At 41.7% G+C, this 23,424-nt stretch overlaps 1 protein-coding gene across 1 annotated transcript; it reads left to right on the top strand.

The window, feature by feature from the left end:
- The first annotated feature begins 46 nt into the window (after positions 1-46).
- Positions 47-22,487, top strand: DSN1 (DSN1 component of MIS12 kinetochore complex). Its single transcript, XM_074530258.1, has 11 exons — positions 47-214; positions 297-342; positions 3,110-3,337; positions 5,932-6,005; positions 8,876-8,948; positions 11,626-11,713; positions 16,003-16,062; positions 20,199-20,270; positions 20,774-20,912; positions 22,173-22,260; positions 22,352-22,487. The coding sequence occupies exons 1-11, from the start codon at positions 125-127 to the stop codon at positions 22,441-22,443; spliced, it is 1,050 nt and encodes a 349-aa protein (XP_074386359.1). The 5' UTR covers positions 47-124; the 3' UTR covers positions 22,444-22,487.
- The last annotated feature ends 937 nt before the right edge of the window (positions 22,488-23,424 follow it).

Below are 23,424 nucleotides of genomic sequence, written 5' to 3'. Positions count from 1 at the left end.
AGCGGCCTCCGCGCCCGCTGTGAGGGCAGGCACCGCCCCGCGCCTGCGCCGTGATGGCGGCGAAGCCGGAGTGGGCTCCGCGCATGCGCAAGCGCTGAGGGCAAGCGAGCGGCGGGAAACCGCCATGGCGGAACCAGCGGCGGGAGCCGGCGGCTCCCCCGGCCCGGCCGCTGCCCCGTCCCCGCGGGGCTCGGCCGGGCCACAGGAGGATGAGGTGAGCACCGGAGGGGCCCGGCCCGGCCGGGGGAGCCGCGGGGTGGCCGCGGTTCCAGGCTGGTAACGGTTTTTCCCCTCAGCGATGCCCCGGCGGAGCCAACCCTGAGAGCGGAGGAGCCACGGCAGGTAAGGGCAGGGAAAGAAATCTCTGCTCTGTCTGTATGAAGAGAGGAGCTGGTTTGGGTGATTTTGGGGCTTGGGAGTTGGATTTGGTGGAATTTTGGGCTTTCTCCAGCCTCGAAAGTTCCAGGATTTTGGGGCAACTTTGGGATTTTAAGGCTCTGTTAGTCTCCCATAAAATCCCAGAAGTGTTGGGTAAATTCCAGGATGTTCAGGAGCTGCTTCATCCCGAGAAATCCCAAAAGCTCCAGGATTTGACTAAACTCTCGCTTAAAAATAACACCACAAAAGCCACGGTCAGCTCTCTAAAATCCTTGATAAAACCTTATTCTCTTATGGATCAAGAAATCTCGAGCAGGCAGCGCAGTCCGGGCATCACCAAGTCTCTTTTTTTCCCTTTTTTTTGTGCTGATTTCTGCTCTTTCCCCCTCAGACTCAGACTCGACAGCGGACTCTGAGGGGATTTTAAAATCATTTCATTACTATAAAACTTTTAAAATTTCAAAAACGAGTGATTGACGTTTTTCACCCCCTCATGGATCAAGAAACCCTGAGGGGACAGCACAGCCCGGGCATCACCGAGTCTCTTTTTTCCTTTTATTTTTGCTGATTTCTCCTCTTTTTCCCTCAGACCTGGCCTCGGCAGCGGACGCTGAGGGGATTTTAAAATCATTTCATTACTTTAAAAAATTTAAAAAGGAGCGATTGACGTTTTACACCCTCTCATGGATCAAGAAACCCCGAGCGGACAGCACAGCCCGGGCATCACCGAGTCTCTTTTTCCCTTTTTTTGTGCTGATTTCTCCTCTTTTCCCCTCAGACCCGGCTTCGGCAGCGGACTCTGAGGGGATTTTAAAATCATTTCATTACTATAAAACTTTTAAAATTTCAAAAACGAGTGATTGACGTTTTTCACCCCCTCATGGATCAAGAAACCCTGAGGGGACAGCACAGCCCGGACATCACCGAATCTCTTTTTCCCTTTTTTTGTGCTGATTTCTCCTTTTTTCCACCTCAGATCCGGCTTTGGCATCGGACTCTGAGGGGATTTTAAAATCATTTCATTACTATAAAACGTTTAAAATCTCAAAAACGAGTGATTGACGTTTTTCACCCCCTCATGGATCAAGAAACCCTGAGGGGACAGCACAGCCCGGGCATCACCAAATCTCTTTTTCCCTTTTTTTTGCGCTGATTTTTCCTCTTTTCCCCTCAGACCCGGCTTCGGCAGCGGACTCTGAGGGGATTTTAAAATCATTTCATTACTTTAAAAAATTTAAAAACGAGTGATTGACGTTTTTCACTCCCTCATGGATCAAGAAACCCTGAGCGGACAGCGCAGCCCGGGCATCACCGAGTCTCTTTTTCCCTTTTTTTTTGTGCTGATTTCCGCTCTTTCCCCCTCAGACTCAGACTCGACAGCGGACTCTGAGGGGATTTTAAAATCATTTTATTACTATTAAACTTTAAAAATTTTAAAAGCAAGTTTTTCACAATCATTTCTCCTCATGGTACCAAGAAACCCCCGAGCGGGCAGCACAGCCCGGGCATCACCGAATCTTCTTTTCCCTTTTTTTTGTGCTGATTTCTGCTCTTTTCCCCTCAGACCCGGCTTCGGCATCGAACTCTGAGGGGATTTTAAAATCATTTCATTACTATAAAACGTTTAAAATTTCAAAAACGAGTGATTGACGTTTTACACCCCCTCATGGTACCAAGAAACCCCGAGCGGACAGCACAGCCCGGGCATCACCGAATCTCTTTTTCCCTCTTTTTGTGCTGATTTCTCCTTCTTTCCCCCTCAGACCCGGGCTCGACAGCGGACGCTGAGGGGATTTTAAAATCATTTCATTACTTTAAAAAATTTCAAAACGAGTGATTGACGTTTTTCACCCCCTCATGGATCAAGAAACCCCGAGCGGGCAGCACAGCCCGGGCATCACCGAATCTCTTTTCCCCTCTTTTTTTGCTGCTTTCTCCTCTTTTTCCCCTCAGACTCAGACTCGGCAGCGGACTCTGAGGGGATTTTAAAATCATTTTATTACTATTAAACTTTAAAAATTTTAAAAGCAAGTTTTTCACAATCATTTCTCCTCATTGTACCAAGAAACCCCCGAGCGGGCAGCACAGCCCGGGCATCACCGAATCTCTTTTCCCCTTTTTTTTGTGCTGATTTCTCCTCTTTTCCCCTCAGACCCAGGCTCGACAGCGGACTCTGAGGGGATTTTAAAATCATTTCATTACTTTTAAAAATTTAAAAAGGAGCGATTGACGTTTTTCACCCCCTCATGGATCAAGAAACCCCGGGCGGACAGCACAGCCGGGGCATCACCGAGTCTCTTTTTCCCTCTTTTTTTTCTGCTTTCTCCTCTTTTTCCCCTCAGACCCGGGCTCGACAGCGGACTCTGAGGGGATTTTTAAATCATTTCATTACTTTAAAAAATTTAAAAACGAGTGATTGACGTTTTTCACCCCCTCATGGATCAAGAAACCCTGAGGTGACAGCACACCCGGAGCATCACCGAGTCTCTTTTTCCCTCTTTTTTTGCTGATTTCTCCTCTTTTCCCCTCAGACCCGGCTTCGGCATCGGACTCTGAGGGGATTTTAAAATAATTTCATTACTTTTAAAAATTAAAAAATTTAAAAACGAGTGATTGACGCTTTTCACCCCCTCATGGATCAAGAACCCCTGAGGGGACAGCGCAGCCCGGGCATCACCAAATCTCTTTTTCCCCTTTTTTTTGCGCTGATTTCCGCTCTTTTCCCCCCCAGCCGCGGAGCCTGAGGTGATCTCAGGGCCTGCCAGCACCGAGGGCACGCCGGGCCCGTCCGGCAGGAAGAGAAAAGCCGCGTTCAGCCCCGGGCCCGAGCCGGGCCCGCTCCGCGCGTCCCCGGCCGCGGCCTCCCCTCAGCGCCGCCGCCGCTCCTGGCGCCGCTCCAGCCTCCAAGGGCGCCGCTCCCGCCGCCGCTCGCTGCCCCCCGTGCACCGCGAGGTCACCGGTGAGCCCTCATTAACCCCTCATTAACCCCTCATTAACCCCTCATTCATTAAAACCCACTCATGGCCGTGGGTGGTGTGTTCTGGCCGTGAGGGTTTTGCGGGTTCTGCCCTTTTTCCCCCCTCACTTTGGGCTCTTTTCTCGCGTTTTTCTCCACCAATGGGATTTTTTTTTTCCCCTCGCTTTCTTTTCTAATTTTTCTCCCTCAATTGGACTTTTCCTCTTCATTTTTCCCTAAATGGGACTTTTCCTCTTTATTTTCCTTTTTTTCCCCCTAAATGGGATTTCCCCCTCTTTTTTTTCCTATATCCTCCCAATGTGGCTTTTTTCCCTTTCTTTCCCCATTTCCCCCCAAATGTCATTTTTTCATTTCTCATTTTCCCCTTAAATGGGATTTTTCCTCTTTCATTTCCCATTTTCGCCCCTAAATGGGATTTTTTTCCTCTTTCTTTTCCCATTTTCCCTCTAAATTGGAGTTTTCCTCTTCATTTCTCCCCTAAATGGGCCTTTTCCTTTTTCTTTCCCCATTTCCCCCCCTAAATGGGATTTCTCCCTTCTTTCTTATCCAATTTTCCCCCTAAATGTCATTTTTCCTCTTTATTTTCCCTTTTGTTTTCCCTAAATGTGATTTTTTTTCCTCTTTCTTTCCCCATTTTCCCTCTAAATGTGATTTTTTTTCCTTCTTTCTTTTTCCATTTGCCCTCAAAATTGGACTTTTCATTTTCTCCCTGAATGGGATTTTTCCTCTTTATTTTCCCTTTTTTCCCCCCCTAAATGGGATTTTTTTCTTTTTCTTTCCCCATTTTCCCCCCTAAATGGAATTTTCCCCCTCTTTCCTTTCCCAGTTTTCCCCTTAAATGGGATTTTTCCTCTTTCATTTCCCATTTTCGCCCCTAAATGTGGTTTTTTTTCCTCTTTCTTTTCCCATTTTCCCTCTAAATTGGAGTTTTCCTCTTCATTTTCCCCCTAAATGGGCCTTTTCCTTTTTCTTTCCCCATTTCCCCCCCTAAATGGGATTTCTCCCCTCTTTCTTTCCCAATTTTCCCCCTAAATGTCATTTTTCCTCTTTATTTTCCCTTTTGTTTTCCCTAAATGTGATTTTTTTCCCTCTTTCTTTCCCCATTTTCCCTCTAAATGTGATTTTTTTTTTCCTTCTTTCTTTTTCCATTTTCCCTCAAAATTGGACTTTTCATTTTCCTCCTAAATGGGACTTTTCCTCTTTATTTTTCCCTTTTTTTCCCCCCTAAATGGGATTTTTTTCCTTTTTCTTTCCCCATTTCCCCCCCTAAATGTGATTTTTCCTCTTTCATTTCCCATTTTCACCCCTAAATGTGGTTTTTTTTCCTCTTTCTTTTCCCATTTTCCCTCTAAATTTGATTTTTTCCTTCTTTCTTTTCCCATTTTCCCTCAAAATTGGACTTTTCCTCTTTCTTTTCCCTTTATTTCCCCCTAAATGGGATTTTTCCTCTTTATTTTCCAATTTTTCCCCCTAAATTTGATTTTTTTTCCCCTCTTTCTTTCCCCATTTTCCCCCAAATGTGATTTTTTCCTATCTTTCCCCATTTTCCTCACTAAATCTGATTTTTTCCTTTTTTTTTTCCCTTTTCCCCCTAAATGTGATTTTTTTCCTTTTTATTTTCCCATTTTCCCCCTAAAAGTGACTTTTCCTTTTTCCTATTTTCCCCTTTCTTGATCCTTAAATGAAACTTTCCCCTCTCTTTTTCCCATTTCCCCTTTTTTCAATCTTTACATTTTAATTTATTATCTAAACTTAATTTCCCCATTTAAATGTGACTTTTTCCCTTTAATTTTTTCCCATTTTTAACCCTTAAATGAGATTTTTTTCCCTCTCCCCCCATTTTTTCTTTTCCTTTTTTCTTTCCATTTTCCCCCCTTCAATTTGATTTTTTTCCTCATTTTCCCCCTCTCTATCCTTAAATTTCCTCTTCCTTTTCCCAATTTTCTCCATTCTTATCCCTGAAATTGGATTTTTTTTCCTATTTTCCCCCCATTCTTTACCATAAATTTGATTTTTTTTCCCATTTTTCTGCCTTTTTCTCTCTATTTTTTCCCCAATTTTCGTCCTTAAATTCAATTTTTCTTTTTCCTTTTTCTTATTTTCCCCTTTCTTGATCCTTAAATGAAACTTTCCCCTCTCTTTTTCCCATTTCCCCTTTTTTCAATCTTTACATTTTAATTTATTATCTAAACTTAATTTCCCCATTTAAATGTGACTTTTTCCCTTTAATTTCTCCCATTTTTAACCCTTAAATGGGATTTTTTTTCCCTCTCCCCCCATTTTTTCTTTTCCTTTTTTCTTTCCATTTTCCCCCCTTCAATTTGATTTTTTCCTCATTTCCCCCTCTCTCTATCCTTAAATTTCCTCTTCCTTTTCCCAATTTTCTCCATTCTTATCCCTTAAATTGGATTTTTTTCCTATTTTCCCCCCGTTCTTTACCATAAATTTGATTTTTTTTCCCATTTTTGTGCCTTTTTCTCTCTATTTTTTCCCCAATTTTCCTCCTTAAATTTAATTTTTTTTTCCTTTTCCCCATTTATTGGGAATTTCACCATTTTTAACCCTTTTTGTGCCAGAATTGAGCCAATCCATCAGCCTGGAGCTTCCTGAGGTTCAACGTCTCTCCCTCCTCCTCCTCTCCAGCTTCCAGGTAAATTCACCCAAAATCCTGAATTTCACCCAAAATCCTGAAATTTATCCAAAATCCTGAAATTTTGGGGCATTTCCAGGGATGGAGCAGCTCCTGAAAATCCTAAAATTCACAAAAATCCTGCAATTTACCCAAAAAACTCCCAAAATTCTCGAATTTTTTTGCTCATTCCAGGGATGGAACAGCTCCTCAACATCTTAAAATTCACAAAAATCCTGGAATTTTCCCAAAATTCTGGAATTTTTGGGCATTTCCAGGGATGGAGCATCTCCTCAAAATCTTAAATTTGCCTAAAATCTTGAAATTTACCCAAAATTCTGGAATTTCCCCCTTTTTTTGTTGAATTTTTCCTTTTTTTTTGGTAGATTTTTCCCATTTTCCCCCCTTTGTTTTCCCATTTCTTGTTGAATAATTCCCATTTTTTCCTGAATAATTCCCATTTTTCCTGAATAATTCCCATTTTTCCCATTTTTACTGGATATTTCCCATTTCCTGTTGAATAATTTCATTTTCCCCACTTTCCTATTTCTTGTTGAATATTTCCCTTTTTTCCTAATTTTTTTTGCCTAATTCCCATTTTCATTGGATAATTCCCATTTCCCCCATTTTTTACTGCCCAATTCCCATTTTCCCAATTTTTTATTGGATTTTCCCCATTTTTTCTTGGATATTTCAAATTTCTCAGTGTCTAATTCCCATTTTTGGTTGGATTTTTCCCCTTTTTTGTTGCCTAATTCCCATTTTTGGTTGGATTTTTCCCATTTCTTCTCCCTTTCCCCCCCATTTCTTGTTGAATAATTCCCATTTTTTCCTGAATAATTCCCATTTTTCCTGAATAATTCCCATTTCTTCCCATTTTTACTGGATATTTCCCATTTCCTGTTGAATAATTTCATTTTCCCCACTTTCCTATTTCTTGTTGAATATTTCCCTTTTTTCCCTTTTTTTTTGCCTAATTTCCATTTTTCATTGAATAATTCCCATTTTCCCCATTTTTTACTGCCCAATTCCCATTTTTCATTGGATAATTCCCATTTTCCCCATTTTTTATTGGATTTTCCCCATTTTTTCTTGAATATTTCAAATTTCTCAGTGTCTAATTCCCATTTTTTGTTGGATCTTTCCCCTTTTTTGTTGCCTAATTCCCATTTTTGGTTGGATATTTCCCATTTCTTCTCCCTTTCCCCCCCATTTCTTGTTGAATAATTCCCATTTTTTCCTGAATAATTCCCATTTTTCCTCATTTTTACTGGATATTTCCCATTTCCTGTTGAATAATTTCATTTTCCCCACTTTCCTATTTCTTGTTAATTATTTCCCTTTTTTCCCATTTTTTTTTTGCCTAATTCCCATTTTTCATTGGATAATTCCCATTTTCCCCCATTTTTTACTGCCCAATTCCCATTTTCCCCATTTTTCCCATTTTTGGCTGGAATTTCCCCATTTCTCCCCATTTTTGGGTGAATAATTTCCATTTTTTCCCCATTTTTGGCTGGAATTTTCCCATTTTTCCCATTTTTTTCCCATTTTTCCCATTTTTGGTTGGATTTTTCCCATTTTCCCCATTTTTGGGTGAATAATTTCCACTTTTTTCCCTTTTTTTTCCTTTTTTTTTCCCATTTTTGGTTGGGATTTTCCCATTTTTTCCCCATTTATTTGTTGGATTTTCCCCATTTTTGGGTGAATAATTTCCATTTTCCCCATTTTTCCCCATTTATTTGTTGGATTTTCCCCATTTTTCCCCATTTTTGGGTGAATAATTTCCATTTTTTCCCATTTTTTCCCATTTTTGGCTGGAATTTTCCATTTTTCCCATTTTTGGCTGGAATTTCCCCATTTTTCCCCATTTTTGGGTGAATAATTTCCATTTTTTCCCATTTTTTCCCATTTTTGGTTGGATTTTTCCCATTTATTTGTTGGATTTTCCCATTTTCCCCATTTTTGGGTGAATAATTTCCATTTTTTTCCCTTTTTTTTTCCCTTTTTTTCCCATTTTTGGTTGGATTTTTCCCATTTTTTTCCCATTTATTTGTTGGATTTTCCCATTTTTCCCATTTTTGGTTGGAATTTTCCCATTTTTCCCCATTTTTGGGTGAATAATTTCCATTTTTTCCCATTTTTGGTTGGATTTTTCCCATTTTTCCCATTTATTTGTTGAATTTTCCCCATTTTTGGGTGAATAATTTCCATTTTTCCCATTTTTTCCCATTTTTGGTTGGATTTTCCCCATTTTTTCCCCGTTTTTTTCCCATTTTTGGTTGGATTTTTCCCACCTTTTCCCATTTTTTCCCATTTTTGGCTGGAATTTTCCCATTTTTTTCCATTTTTTCCCATTTTTCCCCATTTTTGGGTCAATAATTTCCATTTTTTTCCCTTTTTTTTCCCATTTTTTTCCCATTTTTGGCTGGAATTTTCCCATTTTTCCCCATTTCTGGGTGAATAATTTCCATTTTTTCCCTTTTTTCCCCATTTTTTTCCCATTTTTGGCTGGAATTTTCCCAATTTTCCCCATTTTTCCCCATTTTTGGGTGAATAATTTCCATTTTTCCCATTTTTGGCTGGAATTTTCCCATTTTTCCCCATTTTTGGGTGAATAATTTCCATTTTTCTCCATTTTTTCCCTTTTTTGGTTGCATTTTCCCCATTTTTGGGTGAATAATTTCCATTTTTTCCCATTTTTTTCCCATTTTTGGTTGGATTTTTCCCATTTTTCCCATTTATTTGTTGGTTTTTCCCCATTTTTGGGTGAATAATTTCCATTTTTTCCCATTTTTGGCTGGAATTTTCCCATTTTTGGCTGGAATTTTCCCATTTTTCCCCATTTTTGGGTGAATAATTCCCATTTTTCCCATCTTTTCCCATTTCCCCAGTTCTGTGCCCGGAAGCTGCAGCAGCACCTGGAGGGATCCCAAGGATTCGACCCCGAACTTTTCTCTGCCCAAGGTTGGGATTGACCCCAAAACCCCCAAATTTTGGTTTTTTTTTGGAAAAACCATCAAAATTAATCAATAAATAATTAATAATTAATTAACAAATACTTGATAATTCATTAATAATTAATTGGAGGAGGTCTGAGGCTCCTGAGGGGTTCCTGGGTCTTCCAAATTCCCAGAAAAATTTGAATTTTTAGCTCCAAAAAAAGTTGAATATGAGAAAAGAATGGGAATAATTACAATTCATTTAAATTAGTTTATAATTAATAATTAATTTTTTTTTGAGGTGATCAAAATTCCTGAGGGATTTCTGGGGTTTTTTCCCAAAAAAATTTGGGAATTTGGGGGAAAAAAATGCAAGAAAATGATGAGGAATGGCTGAAATACATTAAAAATAGGGAATTAATGGTGATTAATGATTAATTAATGATTAATAATTAATTTGGGAGTGATCTAAAAGGGTCCTGAGGGATTCCTGGGGGTTTCTGATTCCCAAAAAATTCAGGAATTTGGGTTAAAAAAGCCAGAAATGTGGGGGGAAAATAAAATTATTTAATAATTAATTAATGATTAATTAATAATTAATCAGTAATTAATTGGGGGAAGATCCAAAAAAGCTCCTGAGGGATTCCTGGGGGTTCCTGATTTCCCAAAAATTCAGGAATTCGGGTTAAAAAAAGCCAGAAATGTGGGAAAAAATAAAATTATTTAATAATTAATTAATGGTTAATTAATAATTAATTAGGGGAGGATTAAAAAAAGCTCCTGAGGGATTTCTGATTCCCCAAAAATTCAGGAGTTTGGGTTAAAAAAAGCCAGAAATGTGGGGGGAAAAAAATTTAATTAAAAATTATTTAAAATAAATGGTGAATGAATTAATAATTAATCAATAATTAATCAATAATTAATTTGGGAGTGATCTAAAAGTGTCCTGAGGGATTCCTGGGGGTTCCTGATTCCCAAAAATTCAGGAATTTGGGTTAAAAAAAGTCAGAAATGTGGGAAAAAATAAAATGATTTAATAACTAATTAATAATAACTGGTGAATTAATTAATAATTAATCAATAATTAATTGGAGGGGATCAAAAAATATCCTGAGGGATTCCTGGGGGTTCCTGATTCCCAAAAATTCAGGAATTTGGGTCTAAAAAAAGCCAGAAATGTGGGAAAAATTAAAATTATTTAATAATTAATTAATGATTAATTAATAATTAATTAAGGGAGGATTAAAAAAAGCTCCTGAGGAATTTCTGATTCCCCAAAAATTCCAGAATTTGGGTTTAAAAAAAGCCTGAAATGTGGGGGAAAAATCAATTAATTAATAATTATTTAATAATGAATGGTGAATGAATTAATAATTAATCAATAATTAATTGGAGGGGATCAAAAAGTGTCCTCAGGGATTCCTGGGGGTTCCTGATTCCCCAAAAATTCCGGAATTCGGGTTAAAAAAGCCAGAAATGTGGGAGGAAAAATCAAATTAATTAATAATTATTTATTAATAAATGGTGAAATAATTAATAATTCACCAATAATTAATTAATTGGAGGGGATCAAAAAGTGTCCTGGGGGTTTCTGATTCCCCAAAAATTCCGGAATTCGGGTTAAAAAAAGCCAGAAATGTGGGGAAAATTAAAATTATTTAATAATTAATTAATGATTAATTAATAATTAATTAGGGGAGGATTAAAAAAAGCTCCTGAGGGATTTCTGATTCCCCAAAAATTCAGGAATTTGGGTTTAAAAAAAGTCAGAAATGTGGGGGGAAAAATCAAATTAATTAATAATTATTTGATAATGAATGGTGAATGAATTAATAATTAATCAATAATTAATCAATAATTAATTGGAGGGGATCAAAAAGTGTCCTGAGGGATTCCTGGGGGTTCCTGATTCCCAAAAATTCAGGAATTTGGGTTTAAAAAAAGCCAGAGATGTGGGAAAAATTAAAATTATTTAATAACTAATTAATAATAACTGGTGAATTAATTAATAATTAATCAATAATTAATTGGGGGAAGATCCAAAAAAGCTCCTGAGGGGTTTCTGGAGGTTCCTGATTCCCAAAAATTCAGGAATTTGGGTTTAAAAAAAGCCAGAGATGTGGGAAAAATTAAAATTATTTAATAACTAATTAATAATAACTGGTGAATTAATTAATAATTAATCAATAATTAATTGGGGGAAGATCCAAAAAAGCTCCTGAGGGGTTTCTGGAGGTTCCTGATTCCCAAAAATTCAGGAATTTGGGTTTAAAAAAAGCCAGAGATGTGGGAAAAATTAAAATTATTTAATAACTAATTAATAATAACTGGTGAATTAATTAATAATTAATCAATAATTAATTGGGGGAAGATCCAAAAAAGCTCCTGAGGGGTTTCTGGAGGTTCCTCATTCCCCAAAAATTCAGGAATTTGGGTTAAAAAAGCCAGAGATGTGGGAAAAAATAAAATTATTTAATAATTAATTAATGATTAATTAATAATTAATTAAGGGAGGATTAAAAAAAGCTCCTGAGGGGTTTCTGGAAGTTCCTGATCCCCCAAAAATTCCATAATTTGCATAAAAATAATCAGAAAAACTCCCCTAAATCCCTAAATTTGATTCAAATAATCAGCAATGAATGGGTAATTATTAATTAATTAATCCCAGGCTGGTTTTTAATGAATTTTCCCATTTTCCCCAGTCCAGAAGGGCTCTGAGGAATTCCAGAGGCTCCTGCAGAGGCTGCTCCAGGATGGGACCCTCGGGAATTGCCTGGAACCAAACCCAGGGTGAGGATTTGGGGCAAAAAACCCCAAAATTGGGAAATTTCAGGGTAAAAAAAGGAAAAAAAAATTTAAAAAATTGAGAATTTTCAGGATGAGAAAGGGGAAAATCCACGGAAATCCCAAAGAAATTCAAAAATCGATGGAAATCCCGAAAAATCCCCAAAAATTGGGAAATTTCAAGATAAAAAGGGAAAAAAAAAATTTAAAAAATTGGGAATTTTCAGGATGAGAAAGGGGAAAATCCAAGGAAATCCCAAAGAAATTCAAAAATCGATGGAAATCCCAAAAAATCCCCAAAAATTGGGAAATTTCAGGATAAAAAGGGAAAAAAAATTAAAAAATTGGGAATTTTCATAATGAGAAAGGGGAAAATCCAAGGAAATCCCAAAGAAATTCAAAAATTGATGGAAATCCCAAAAAATCCCCAAAATTTGGGAAATTTCAGCACCAAAATTTAGGGTTTTTTACTGGATTTGCATCAAAAATTTGGAATTCTTTTTAATTTTCTCTGGGTTTGGCCCAAAATTTGGGAATTTTGTCTTGATTTGCATCAAAAATTCGGAATTATTTTTAATTTTCTCTGGGTTTGGCCCAAATTTGGGAATTTTGTCTTAATTTGCATCAAAAAATTGGAATTATTTTTAATTTTTAGTGGATTTGGACCAAAATTTGGGAATTTTGTCTTGATTTGCAACAAAAATTTGGAATTATTTATAATTTTTACGGGGTTTGGCCCAAAATTTGGGAATTTTGTCTTGATTTGCATCAAAAGTTTGGAATTATTTATAATTTTTACTGGATTTGGCCCAAAATTGGGGAATTTTGGGAATTTTCTCTGGATTTGGCCCAAAATTGGGGAATTTTTTGGAATTTTCTCTGGATTTGGCCCAAAATTGGGAATTTTTCTCAGAATTTACCCTGAAAATCTGGGAATTTTTTTCTGGATTTGCCTCCAAATTTGGAACTTTAATAAAAAAATTCTCATTATTTCCCCCAAAATTTGGGAATTTTCTTTGGATTTCCCTGAAATTTTTTTTTCTGGATTTTCCTTGAAATTTTTGGGAATTTCCACTGGATTTGACTCAAAATTTGGGGATTTGGGGAATTTTGTCTTGATTTACATCAAAATTTTGGAATAATTTTTAATTTTCTCTGGATTTGGCCCAAAATTGGGGAATTTTGGGGAATTTTCTCTGGATTTGGCCCCAAATTGGGGAATTTTTGGGAATTTTCTCTGGGTTTGGCCCAAAATTTGGGAATTTTGTCTTGATTTGCATCAAAAATTTGGAATTCTTTTTAATTTTCTCTGGGTTTGGCCCAAAATTGGGGAATTTTGGGGAATTTTCTCTGGATTTGGCCCAAAATTTGGGAATTTTGTCTTGATTTGCATCAAAAATTCGGAATTATTTTTAATTTTTAGTGGATTTGGCCCAAAATTGGGGAATTTTGGGGATTTTTCTCTGGATTTGGCCCAAAATTTGGGAATTTTTCTCAGAATTTACCCTGAAAATTTGGGAATTTTTTTCTGGATTTGCCTCCAAAATTTTGGAATTTTAATTAAAAAAATTCTCATTATTTCCCCCAAAATTTGGGAATTTTCTTTGGATTTCCCTGAAATTTTTTTTTCTGGATTTTCCTTGAAATTTTTGGGAATTTCCACTGGATTTGACTCAAAATTTGGGGATTTGGGGAATTTTGTCTTGATTTACATCAAAATTTTGGAATAATTTTTAATTTTCTCTGGATTTGGCCCAAAATTGGGGAATTTTGGGGAATTTTCTCTGGATTTGGCCCCAAATTGGGGAATTTTTGGGAATTTTCTCTGGGTTTGGCCCAAAATTTGGGAATTTTGTCTTGATTTGCATCAAAAATTTGGAATTCTTTTTAATTTTCTCTGGGTTTGGCCCAAAATTGGGGAATTTTGGGGAATTTTCTCTGGATTTGGCCCAAAATTTGGGAATTTTGTCTTGATTTGCATCAAAAATTCGGAATTATTTTTAATTTTTAGTGGATTTGGCCCAAAATTGGGGAATTTTGGGGATTTTTCTCTGGATTTGGCCCAAAATTTGGGAATTTTTCTCAGAATTTACCCTGAAAATTTGGGAATTTTTTTCTGGATTTGCCTCCAAAATTTTGGAATTTTAATTAAAAAAATTCTCATTATTTCCCCCAAAATTTGGGAATTTTCTTTGGATTTCCCTGAAATTTTGGGATTTTTTTTTTCTGGATTTTCCTTGAAATTTTTGGGAATTTTCACTGGATTTGACTCAAAATTTGGGGATTTGGGGAATTTTGTCTTGATTTGCATCAAAAATTTGGAATTATTTTAGATTTTCTCTGGGTTTGGCCCAAAATTGGGGAATTTTGGGAATTTTCTCTGGGTTTGGCCCAAAATTTGGGAATTTTGTCTTGATTTGCATCAAAAATTTGGAATAATTTTTAATTTTCTCTGGATTTGGCCCAAAATTGGGGAATTTTTGGGAATTTTCTCTGGATTTGGCCCAAAATTTGGGAATTTTGTCTTGATTTGCAACAAAAATTTGGAATTATTTTTAATTTTTAGTGGATTTGGCCCAAAATTGGGGAATTTTTGGGAATTTTTCTCTGGATTTGGCCCAAAATTTGGGAATTTTGTCTTGATTTGCATCAAAAATTTGGAATTATTTTGAATTTTCTCTGGATTTTCCCGAAACTTTTGGGAATTTTGGGGATTTTTCTCTGGATTTGGCCCAAAATTTGGGAATTTTGTCTTGATTTGCATCAAAAATTTGGAATTATTTTTAATTTTTACTGGATTTGGCCCAAAATTGGGGAATTTTGGGGATTTTTCTCTGGATTTGGCCCAAAATTTGGGAATTTTTCTCAGAATTTACCCTGAAAATTTGGGGATTTTTTTTCTGGATTTGCCTCCAAAATTTTGGAACTTTAATAAAAAAATTCTCATTATTTCACCCAAAATTTGGGAATTTTCTTTGGATTTCCCTGAAATGTTGGGATTTTTTTTTTTCTGGATTTTCCTTGAAATTTTTGGGAATTTCCACTGGATTTGACTCAAAATTTGGGGATTTGGGGAATTTTGTCTTGATTTACATCAAAAATTTGGAATTATTTTTAATTTTTACTGGATTTGGCCCAAAATTTGGGAATTTTGGGGGATTTTTCTCTGGGTTTGGCCCAAAATTTGGGAATTTTGTCTTGATTTGCATCAAAAATATGGAATTATTTTTAATTTTCTCTGGATTTGGCCCAAAATTTGGGAATTTTTGGGAATTTTCTCTGGATTTGGCCCAAAATTTGGGAATTTTTCTCAGAATTTACCCTGAAAATTTGGGAATTTTTTTCTGGATTTGCCTCCAAAATTTTGGAACTTTAATAAAAAAATTCTCATTATTTCCCCCAAAATTTGGGAATTTTCTTTGGATTTCCCTGAAATTTTGGGATTTTTTTTTCTGGATTTTCCTTGAAATTTTGGGGAATTTTCACTGGATTTGACTCAAAATTTGGGGATTTGGGGAATTTTGTCTTGATTTACATCAAAAAATTGGAATTATTTTAAATTTTCTCTGGATTTTCCTCAAACTTTTGGGAATTTTGGGGATTTTTCTCTGGATTTGGCCCAAAATTTGGGAATTTTTCTCAGAATTTACCCTGAAAATTTGGGATTTTTTTTCTGGATTTGCCTCCAAAATTTTGGAACTTTAATAAAAAAATTCTCATTATTTCCCCCAAAATTTGGGAATTTTCTTTGGATTTCCCTGAAATTTTGGGATTATTTTTTTCTGGATTTTCTATGAAATTTTTGGGAATTTCCACTGGATTTGGCCCAAAATTTGGGGATTTGGGGAATTTTGTCTTGATTTACATCAAAAATTTGGAATTCTTTTGAATTTTCTCTGGATTTTCCCCAAACTTTTGGGAATTTTTGGGGAATTTTCTCTGGGTTTGGCCCAAAATTTGGGAATTTTTCTCAGAATTTACCCTGAAAATTTGGGAATTTTTTTCTGGATTTGCCTCCAAAATTTTGGAACTTTAATAAAAAAATTCTCATTATTTCACCCAAAATTTGGGAATTTTCTTTGGATTTCCCTGAAATTTTGGGATTTTTTTTTTCTGGATTTTCCTTGAAATTTTTGGGAATTTTCACTGGACTTGGCCCAAAATTTGGGGATTTGGGGAATTTTGTCTTGATTTGCATCAAAAATTTGGAATTATTTTAAATTTTCTCTGGATTTTCCCCAAACTTTTGGGAATTTTTGGGGAATTTTTGGGGAATTTTGGCTCCTTTCCCTCAGGGATTGCCTGGATCCGGCCCTGGAGGGATCGGTGGCGCAGGTGAAGCTGCTCATGGCCAGGTGGGGACACCTGGGGACATCTGGGGACATTCAGAGACACCTTGGGGACATTTTGGGACTCCTGGGGACACCTGGGACACACCTGGGGACATTGGGGACATCTGGGGACATTTGGGGACATTCAGAGACACCTTGGGGACATTTGGGGACACCTGGGGACATTTGGGGACATTTTGGGGACATTCAGAGACACCTTGGGGACATTTGGGGACTCCTGGGGATACCTGGAAACCCTTTAGGGACACCTGGGGACATTTGGGGACACCTTGGGGACACCTGGAGTGGGTTGGGGACACCTTTGGGACATTTGGGACACACCTTGGGGACACCTTGGGGACACCTGGGGACATTTGGGACAAACCTGGGCACACCTTAGGGACATCTTGAGGACACCTGGTAGGACCTGGGGACATCCTGGGGACACTTTGGGGACACCTGGTGGGACATTTGGGACACTTTGAGGACACCTGGGGACACTTGGGGGCAATTGGGGACACCTGGGACAGACCTGGGACATACCTGGGGACATTGGGGACACCTGGGACAAACTTAGGGACACTTTGGGGACACCTGGTAGGACCTGGGGACACTTGGGACACATCTGGGGACACCTGGGGACACCTGGAGTGGGTTGGGGACACCTTTGGGATATTTGGGACACACCTGGGAGCATTGGGGACACACCTTGGGGACACTTTGAGGACATCTGGGGACACTTGGGGACATTTGGGGACTCCTGGGGATACCTGGGACACACCTGGGGACATTTGGGGACATTTTGGGGACATTCAGAGACACCTTGGGGACATCTGGGGACATTTTGGGACTCCTGGGGACACCTGGAAACCCTTTAGGGACACCTGGGGACATTTGGGGACATTTTGGGGACATTCAGAGACACCTTGGGGACATTTTGGGACTCCTGGGGACACCTGGGGACATTTGGGGACATTTTGGGGACATTCAGAGACACCTTGGGGACATTTTGGGACTCCTGGGGACACCTGGGGACATTTGGGGACACCTGGGACACACCTGGGGACATCTGGGGACATTTTGGGGACATTCAGAGACACCTTGGGGACATCTGGGGACATTTTGGGACTCCTGGGGATACCTGGAAACCCTTTAGGGACACCTGGGGACATTTGGGGACACCTTGGGGACATCTGGAAATCCTTTAGGGTCACCTGGGGACATTTGGGACAAACCTGGGGACACCTGATAGGACCTGGGGACACTTTGGGGATACCTGGTGGGACATTTGGGACACTTTGGGGACATCTGGGGACACTTGGGGACAAATCTGGGGACACCTGAGACAGACCTGGGACACACCTGGGGACACCTTGGGCACACCTTGGGGACACCTGGAAACCCTTTAGGGACATCTGGGGGACATTTTGGGACACATCTGGGGACACCTGGAGTGGGTTGGGGACACCTTTGGGATATTTGGGACACACCTTGGGGACACCTGGGGACATTTGGGACACCTCGGGGACATCTGGGGACACTTGGGGGCAATTGGGGACACCTGGGACACACCTGGGGACATTGGGGACACCTGGGACAAACTTAGGGACACTTTGGGGACACCTGGTAGGACCTGGGGACACCTGGAGTTGGGAGGGGACACACCTGGGGACATTTGGGGACACCTTGGGGACATCTGGAAATCCTTTAGGGTCATCTGGGGACACCTGGGACACCTTGGGGACACCTGGGGACATTTGGGACACACCTTGGGGACACCTTGGGGACATCTTGGGGACACCTGGTAGGACCTGGGGACAAACCTGAGACACCTGGGGACACCTTGGGCAATCTTGGGGACACTTTGGGGACACCTGGGATACACCTGGGGACAACTGAGGGACAGTTGGGGACACCTGGGACAAACTTAGGGACACTTTGGGGACACCTGGTAGGACCTGGGGACACTTGGGGACACCTGGAGTTGAGAGGGGACACACCTGGGGACACCTCGGGGACACCTGGAAATCCTTTAGGGACACCTGGGGACATTTGGGGACACCTTGGGGACATCTGGAAACCCTTTAGGGACATCTGGGGACACCTTGGGAACATTTTGGGACACCTGGGGACACCTGGAGTGGGTTGGGGACACCTTTGGGATATTTGGGACACACCTTGGGGGACACCTGGGACACCTTGGGGACACCTGGGGACATTTGGGACAAACCTGGGCACACCTTAGGGACACCTGGTAGGACCTGGGGACAAACCTGAGACACCTGGGGCAAACTTGGGGACACCTGGGGACACTTGGGGACAAATCTGGGGATACCTGAGACAGACCTGGGACACACCTGGGGACATTGGGGACACCTGGGACAAACTTAGGGACACTTTGGGGACACCTGGTAGGACCTGGGGACACCTGGAGTTGGGAGGGGACACACCTGGGGACACCTTGGGGACACTTGGGGATAATTGGGACACATCTGGGGACACCTGAGACAGACCTGGAGTGGGGAGGGGACACCTGGGACAGACCTGGGGACATTGGGGACACACCTGGGACAAGCTTGGGGACATTTTGGGACACCTGGGGACACCTGGAATGGGTTGAGGACACCTTTGGGATATTTGGGACACACCTTGGGGACACCTTGAACACTTTGAGGACACCTGGAAACCCTTTAGGGATACCTGGGGACATTTGGGACAAATCTGGGCACACCTTAGGGACATCTTGGGGACACCTGGTAGGATCTGGGGACACTTTGGGGACACCTGGTGGGACATTTGGGACACTTTGGGGACACCTGGGGGACATTTGGGACAAACTTGGGGACATTTGGGACACACCTGGGACATACCTGGGGACATTTAGGACACCTGGAGACACCTTGGGGACACCTGGGGGACATCTGGGACAAACTTGGGGACATCTGGGACACATCTGGGACACATCTGGAGACACCTTGGGGATACCTGGGCACGCCTGGGGACATTTGGGACAAACTTGGGGACATTTGGGAATACCTGGGACACACCTGGGGACAAACTTGGGGACATTTGGGAATACTTGGGGACATTTGGGACACCTTGGGGATACCTGGGCACACCTGGGGACACCTTGGGAATACTTGGGACACACCTGGGGACACACTTGGGGACATTTGGGGACACCCAGGGGACATTTGGGACACCCGGGGGACATTTGGGACACTTGGAGACATTTGGGAACACCTGGGGGACATTTAGGACACTTGGGGACACCTTGGGGATACCTGGGCACACCTGGGGACATTTGGGAATACTTGGGACACACCTGGGGACACACCTGGGGACATTTTGGGACACACCTGGGGACACATTTGGGGACACCCGGGGGACATTTAGGGACACCCGGGGACATTTAGGGACACCCGGGGGACATTTGGGAATACCTGGGACACACCTGGGGACACACTTGGGGACATTTGGGGACACCTGGGGGACATTTGGGACACCTTGGGGATACCTGGGCACACCTGGGGACATTTGGGACACACCTGGGGACATTTAGGACACCTGGGGACACCTTGGGGATACCTGGGCACACCTGGGGACATTTGGGACAAACTTGGGGACATTTGGGAATACTTGGGACACACTTGGGGACATTTGGGGACACACCTGGGGACATTTGGGACACCTTGGGGATACCTGGGCACACCTGGGGACATTTGGGAATACTTGGGACACACCTGGGGACACACTTGGGGACATTTGGGGACACCCGGGGGACATTTGGGACATTTAGGACACTTGGGAATACTTGGGACACACCTGGGGACATTTAGGACACTTGGGGACACCTTGGGGATACCTGGGCACACTTGGGGACATTTGGGGACATTTAGGACACCTTGGGGATACCTGGGCACACCTGGGGACATTTGGGACAAACTTGGGGACATTTAGGACACTTGGGGACACCTGGGAATACTTGGGACACACCTGGGGACACGCTTGGGGACATTTGGGACACTTGGGGACATTTGGGGACACCGTGGGACATTTAGGGCACTTGGGGACATTGGGGACACCGTGGGACATTTAGGACACTTGGGGACACTTGGGGACCCCCGTCCTGACGCTGTCGCTGTCGTGTCCCCTCGCAGCCTGCAGGGGGAGCTCCAGGCCTGGGATCGGCTCCTGCAGCAGCACCGGCAGCGCTCGGAGGAGGCCGCGCAGTGAGAACCCAAATTTCCCCACGTTTTATCCCCAAAATCCCCACATTTCCCACCTCAAATCCCAAAATTCCCCCTTTTAGCTCCAAAATCCCCACATTTTTCCCAAAATACCCCCTTTTATCCCCAAAATTCCCACTTTGCTATTTTTTCCCACTTTGCCCCAAACCCCTGCTTTTTCCCATTTTTCCCTATTTTCCCTGTTTCCTCTTTTTCTCCCATTTTTATTCCCATTTTCCCAAAATCCCCATTTCCCCCCAAATCCCCAAATTTCCCTTGAAATTCCCATTTTTTCCCCAAAATCTCCGAATTTTTCACTCCTTTTCTCCCCAAAACTCCCATTTTTCCTAAATCCCAATTTTACCCCAAATTTTTCCTGTAAAATCCCAATTTTTCCCCATTTACCCCCCCATTTTCCCCTCAAATCCTTCCCTAAAATCCCAAAATTCCTGGTTTTCTCTCATTTTCCCTGAAATCCTCATTTTTTCCCCCATTTCTCTCCCCAGGTCTCTGCAGCAGCTGCGCTCAGGCCCCGCCCCCCGTGCCCCCCCCCCCGCCGTCCCCTCCCCTTGTGTCCCCCCCCGGCCCGAGTTTGGTTCGGTCCTGGCCCGGCAGCGCCCGGCCCTGCAGCACCTGCGGCTCCTGGTCAGCACTGGGGCAAACCAACACAATTTGGGGGGAGTTGGGGCAAAACCCCAAATTTGGGGAATTTCCTAAAATTTTGGGGGGGTTTTGGGTTTTTGGGGTTTTTTTCGGAATTTTTGGGGGTTTTTTGGGGGGGAATTTTTGGGGATTTTTGGGTTGTTTTTGGGAATTTTTGGGGTTTTTATTGGGAATTTTTGGTGTTTTTTTGAGAATTTTTAGGGTATTTTTTGGGATTTTTTAAGGGAATTTTTGGGGGTTTTTAGGGAAGTGTTGGGGATTTTTTTGGGTGTTTTTTTTTCTGCGCCTCCTGGTGAGGATTTGGGGCAAAACCACCAAAATTGGGGATTTCCTACAATTTTATGGGTTTTTTGGGGGGTTTTTTGAGAGGTTTTTGGGAGCTTTTTAGGGGGAGTTTTGGGGATTTTTTTAGAATTTTTTGGGTGTTTTTTTCTGCACCTCCTGGTGAGGATTTGGGCCAAAAAACCCAAAATTGGGGATTTTTCTACAATTTCGTGGGGGTTTTGGGCGGGGTTTTGAGATTTTTTGGGGCCTTTTCTTTGGAAATTTTTGGAGTTGTTTTGGGAATTATTTTGGGATTTTGGGAGGGAAGTTTTTTTTTTAAATTTCTGAGAGTTTTTTAGAATTTTTTGGCGTTTTTTGTTTTTAATTTTGGGGGATTTTTTTGGGGGAATTTTGGGTTTTTTAAAATTTTTAGGGTATTTAGAAATTTTGGGGGGGTTTTGGGAATTTTTTTGGGTGGGAAATTTTTTAGGTTTTTTTTTTTGAAATTCTTTGTGGGTTTTTTTGTTTATTTTTAATTTTTGGGGGGGTTTTTGGAATTTTTTGGGTTTTTAAGTTTGTGGGAATTTTTGGGGGGTTTTAGGGAATGTTTTGTCCTTTTGGGGTTTTTTTTGAATTTTTTGCTCTTTTTGGAGGTTTTTGGGGAGGTTTTTGGGTTTTTTTCTAATTTGTTTGGGGTTTTTTTAACTTTTTGGGATTTATTTTTTGGAGGTATTTTTTGGGGTGGTTGGGAATTTTTTGAGGTCTTTTTGGAATTTCTTGGGGGGTTTTTGGCTTTTTTGAGGAATTTTTCAGGGTTTATTGGAAATTTTTGGGTTTTTTAAAATTTTCTGGGGCTTTATTTCAATTTTTTGGGGGGTTTTTTGGATTTTTTGGGGTTTTGGGGGGAATTTCTGGGCGGGTTTTTTGGAAATTTTATTTTTGAGGATTTATTTGGAATTTTTGGGTTTTTTTTTCCAGGTGGACGAAGCCCAACAAGCCGGGAAAATGGTGCTGGAGTTCCACCAGCAGAGCAGGAACTTCCTCAGGGACCTCTCAGAGCAGCTGGGTGAGAAAAAAACCCAAAAATTCGCCCAAAATTGCCGAAAATCCTGGGAATTTTTGGCGGGAAAATTGGGAATTTTTGGGTTTTTTTGCAGCTTCCAGAGCATTCCAGAGGCTGCAGGGATCCCCTGCACGGAAGTTGCTGCAGAAGAGGCCCCAAAAGGCGCTGCCCGAGGAGGGGGAATGAAAATAAAAAAGGAAAATCCCAAAATTTCGCATTTTTGCCTCAAAATGTTCCCGGGTTTTGGGATTTAAAGCGGTGCTTCCGGGTTTAGGGGAGAGCGGTGGTGATTGGTTGATGGGGGTGTCAATCAGAGGGATCAGCCAATCAAAGGGCAGAAGGGATGAGACCGGGCCTGAGGGTTTTTTCCTTGTTTGGGCGGTGCTTTGTTCCGATTGGTCCGGGTTTGTGTCAATCAAAGTGACAAGCCAATCGAAGTGCGGTTTCTGGGTTCTCTGTTTATTGGCCTGCTCGCCTGCCAATCAGGAGTCTGCCCCAATCACAGCGCTGAAGGGGTGGGACATTCCGGCGTCTTGAACAACTCTTCAGCGTTTGGGCGGTGCTCGCTTCCGATTGGTTCGCTGCTGCGTCAATCAGTGCAATCGACCAATCGGAGCGCGGCTCGGTGTGGGGGCGGGAAATGTGGCGGTGGCGATGGGGACAGAGCTGTGTGTGTCCCCTCGGTGTCACCAAATGTCCCCAAAGGTCGCCCAGTGTCACCTCGGTGTTCCCAGCTGTCCCCCCCCAGTGTCTCCAAGTGTCTCCTCAGTGTGAGGGGCACTGTGGGGACACTGAGGGGACAGGAGGTGACAATGACAGGACATTTGGTGGCAGGAGGTGGCCCAGAGATGACACTGAGGCGACATTTGGGGACAATGAAGGGTCATTGAGGTGACACTGAGTGACATTTAGTGATCCAGGGGACGCTGAGAGGACACTGAGGTGACATTTGGTGACATGTGGTGTCAGGAGGTGGCACAGAGGGGACAGTGAAGGGACACTGAGGTGACATTTGGTGACATTTGGTGGCCGGGTCTGGCCGGGGCCGATAGCGCCCGGCTCTTCCTGTGGGGCCCTGGGGACATCCGGGGGACACTGTGGGGACACTGTGGGGACAGTGCCACCTCCCTTGGGGACATCTGGGGTGACGGGGCAGGGCTTGGGGAC

Source organism: Zonotrichia albicollis, chromosome 32, assembly GCF_047830755.1.
Source record: "Zonotrichia albicollis isolate bZonAlb1 chromosome 32, bZonAlb1.hap1, whole genome shotgun sequence".
NCBI lineage: Eukaryota > Metazoa > Chordata > Aves > Passeriformes > Passerellidae > Zonotrichia > Zonotrichia albicollis.
This window is presented reverse-complemented; position numbering and strand designations above follow the sequence as displayed.

Excerpts from the sequence above, each read along its gene's own strand:
- DSN1 (XM_074530258.1), top strand. The coding sequence starts at position 125 with ATGGCGGAACCAGCGGCGGGAGCCGGCGGCTCCCCCGGCCCGGCCGCT. Across the intron at positions 3,338-5,931 it reads CGTGCACCGCGAGGTCACCG|AATTGAGCCAATCCATCAGC; the intron begins GTGAGCCCTCAT and ends TTTTTGTGCCAG. Across the intron at positions 11,714-16,002 it reads TGCCTGGAACCAAACCCAGG|GGATTGCCTGGATCCGGCCC; the intron begins GTGAGGATTTGG and ends CCTTTCCCTCAG.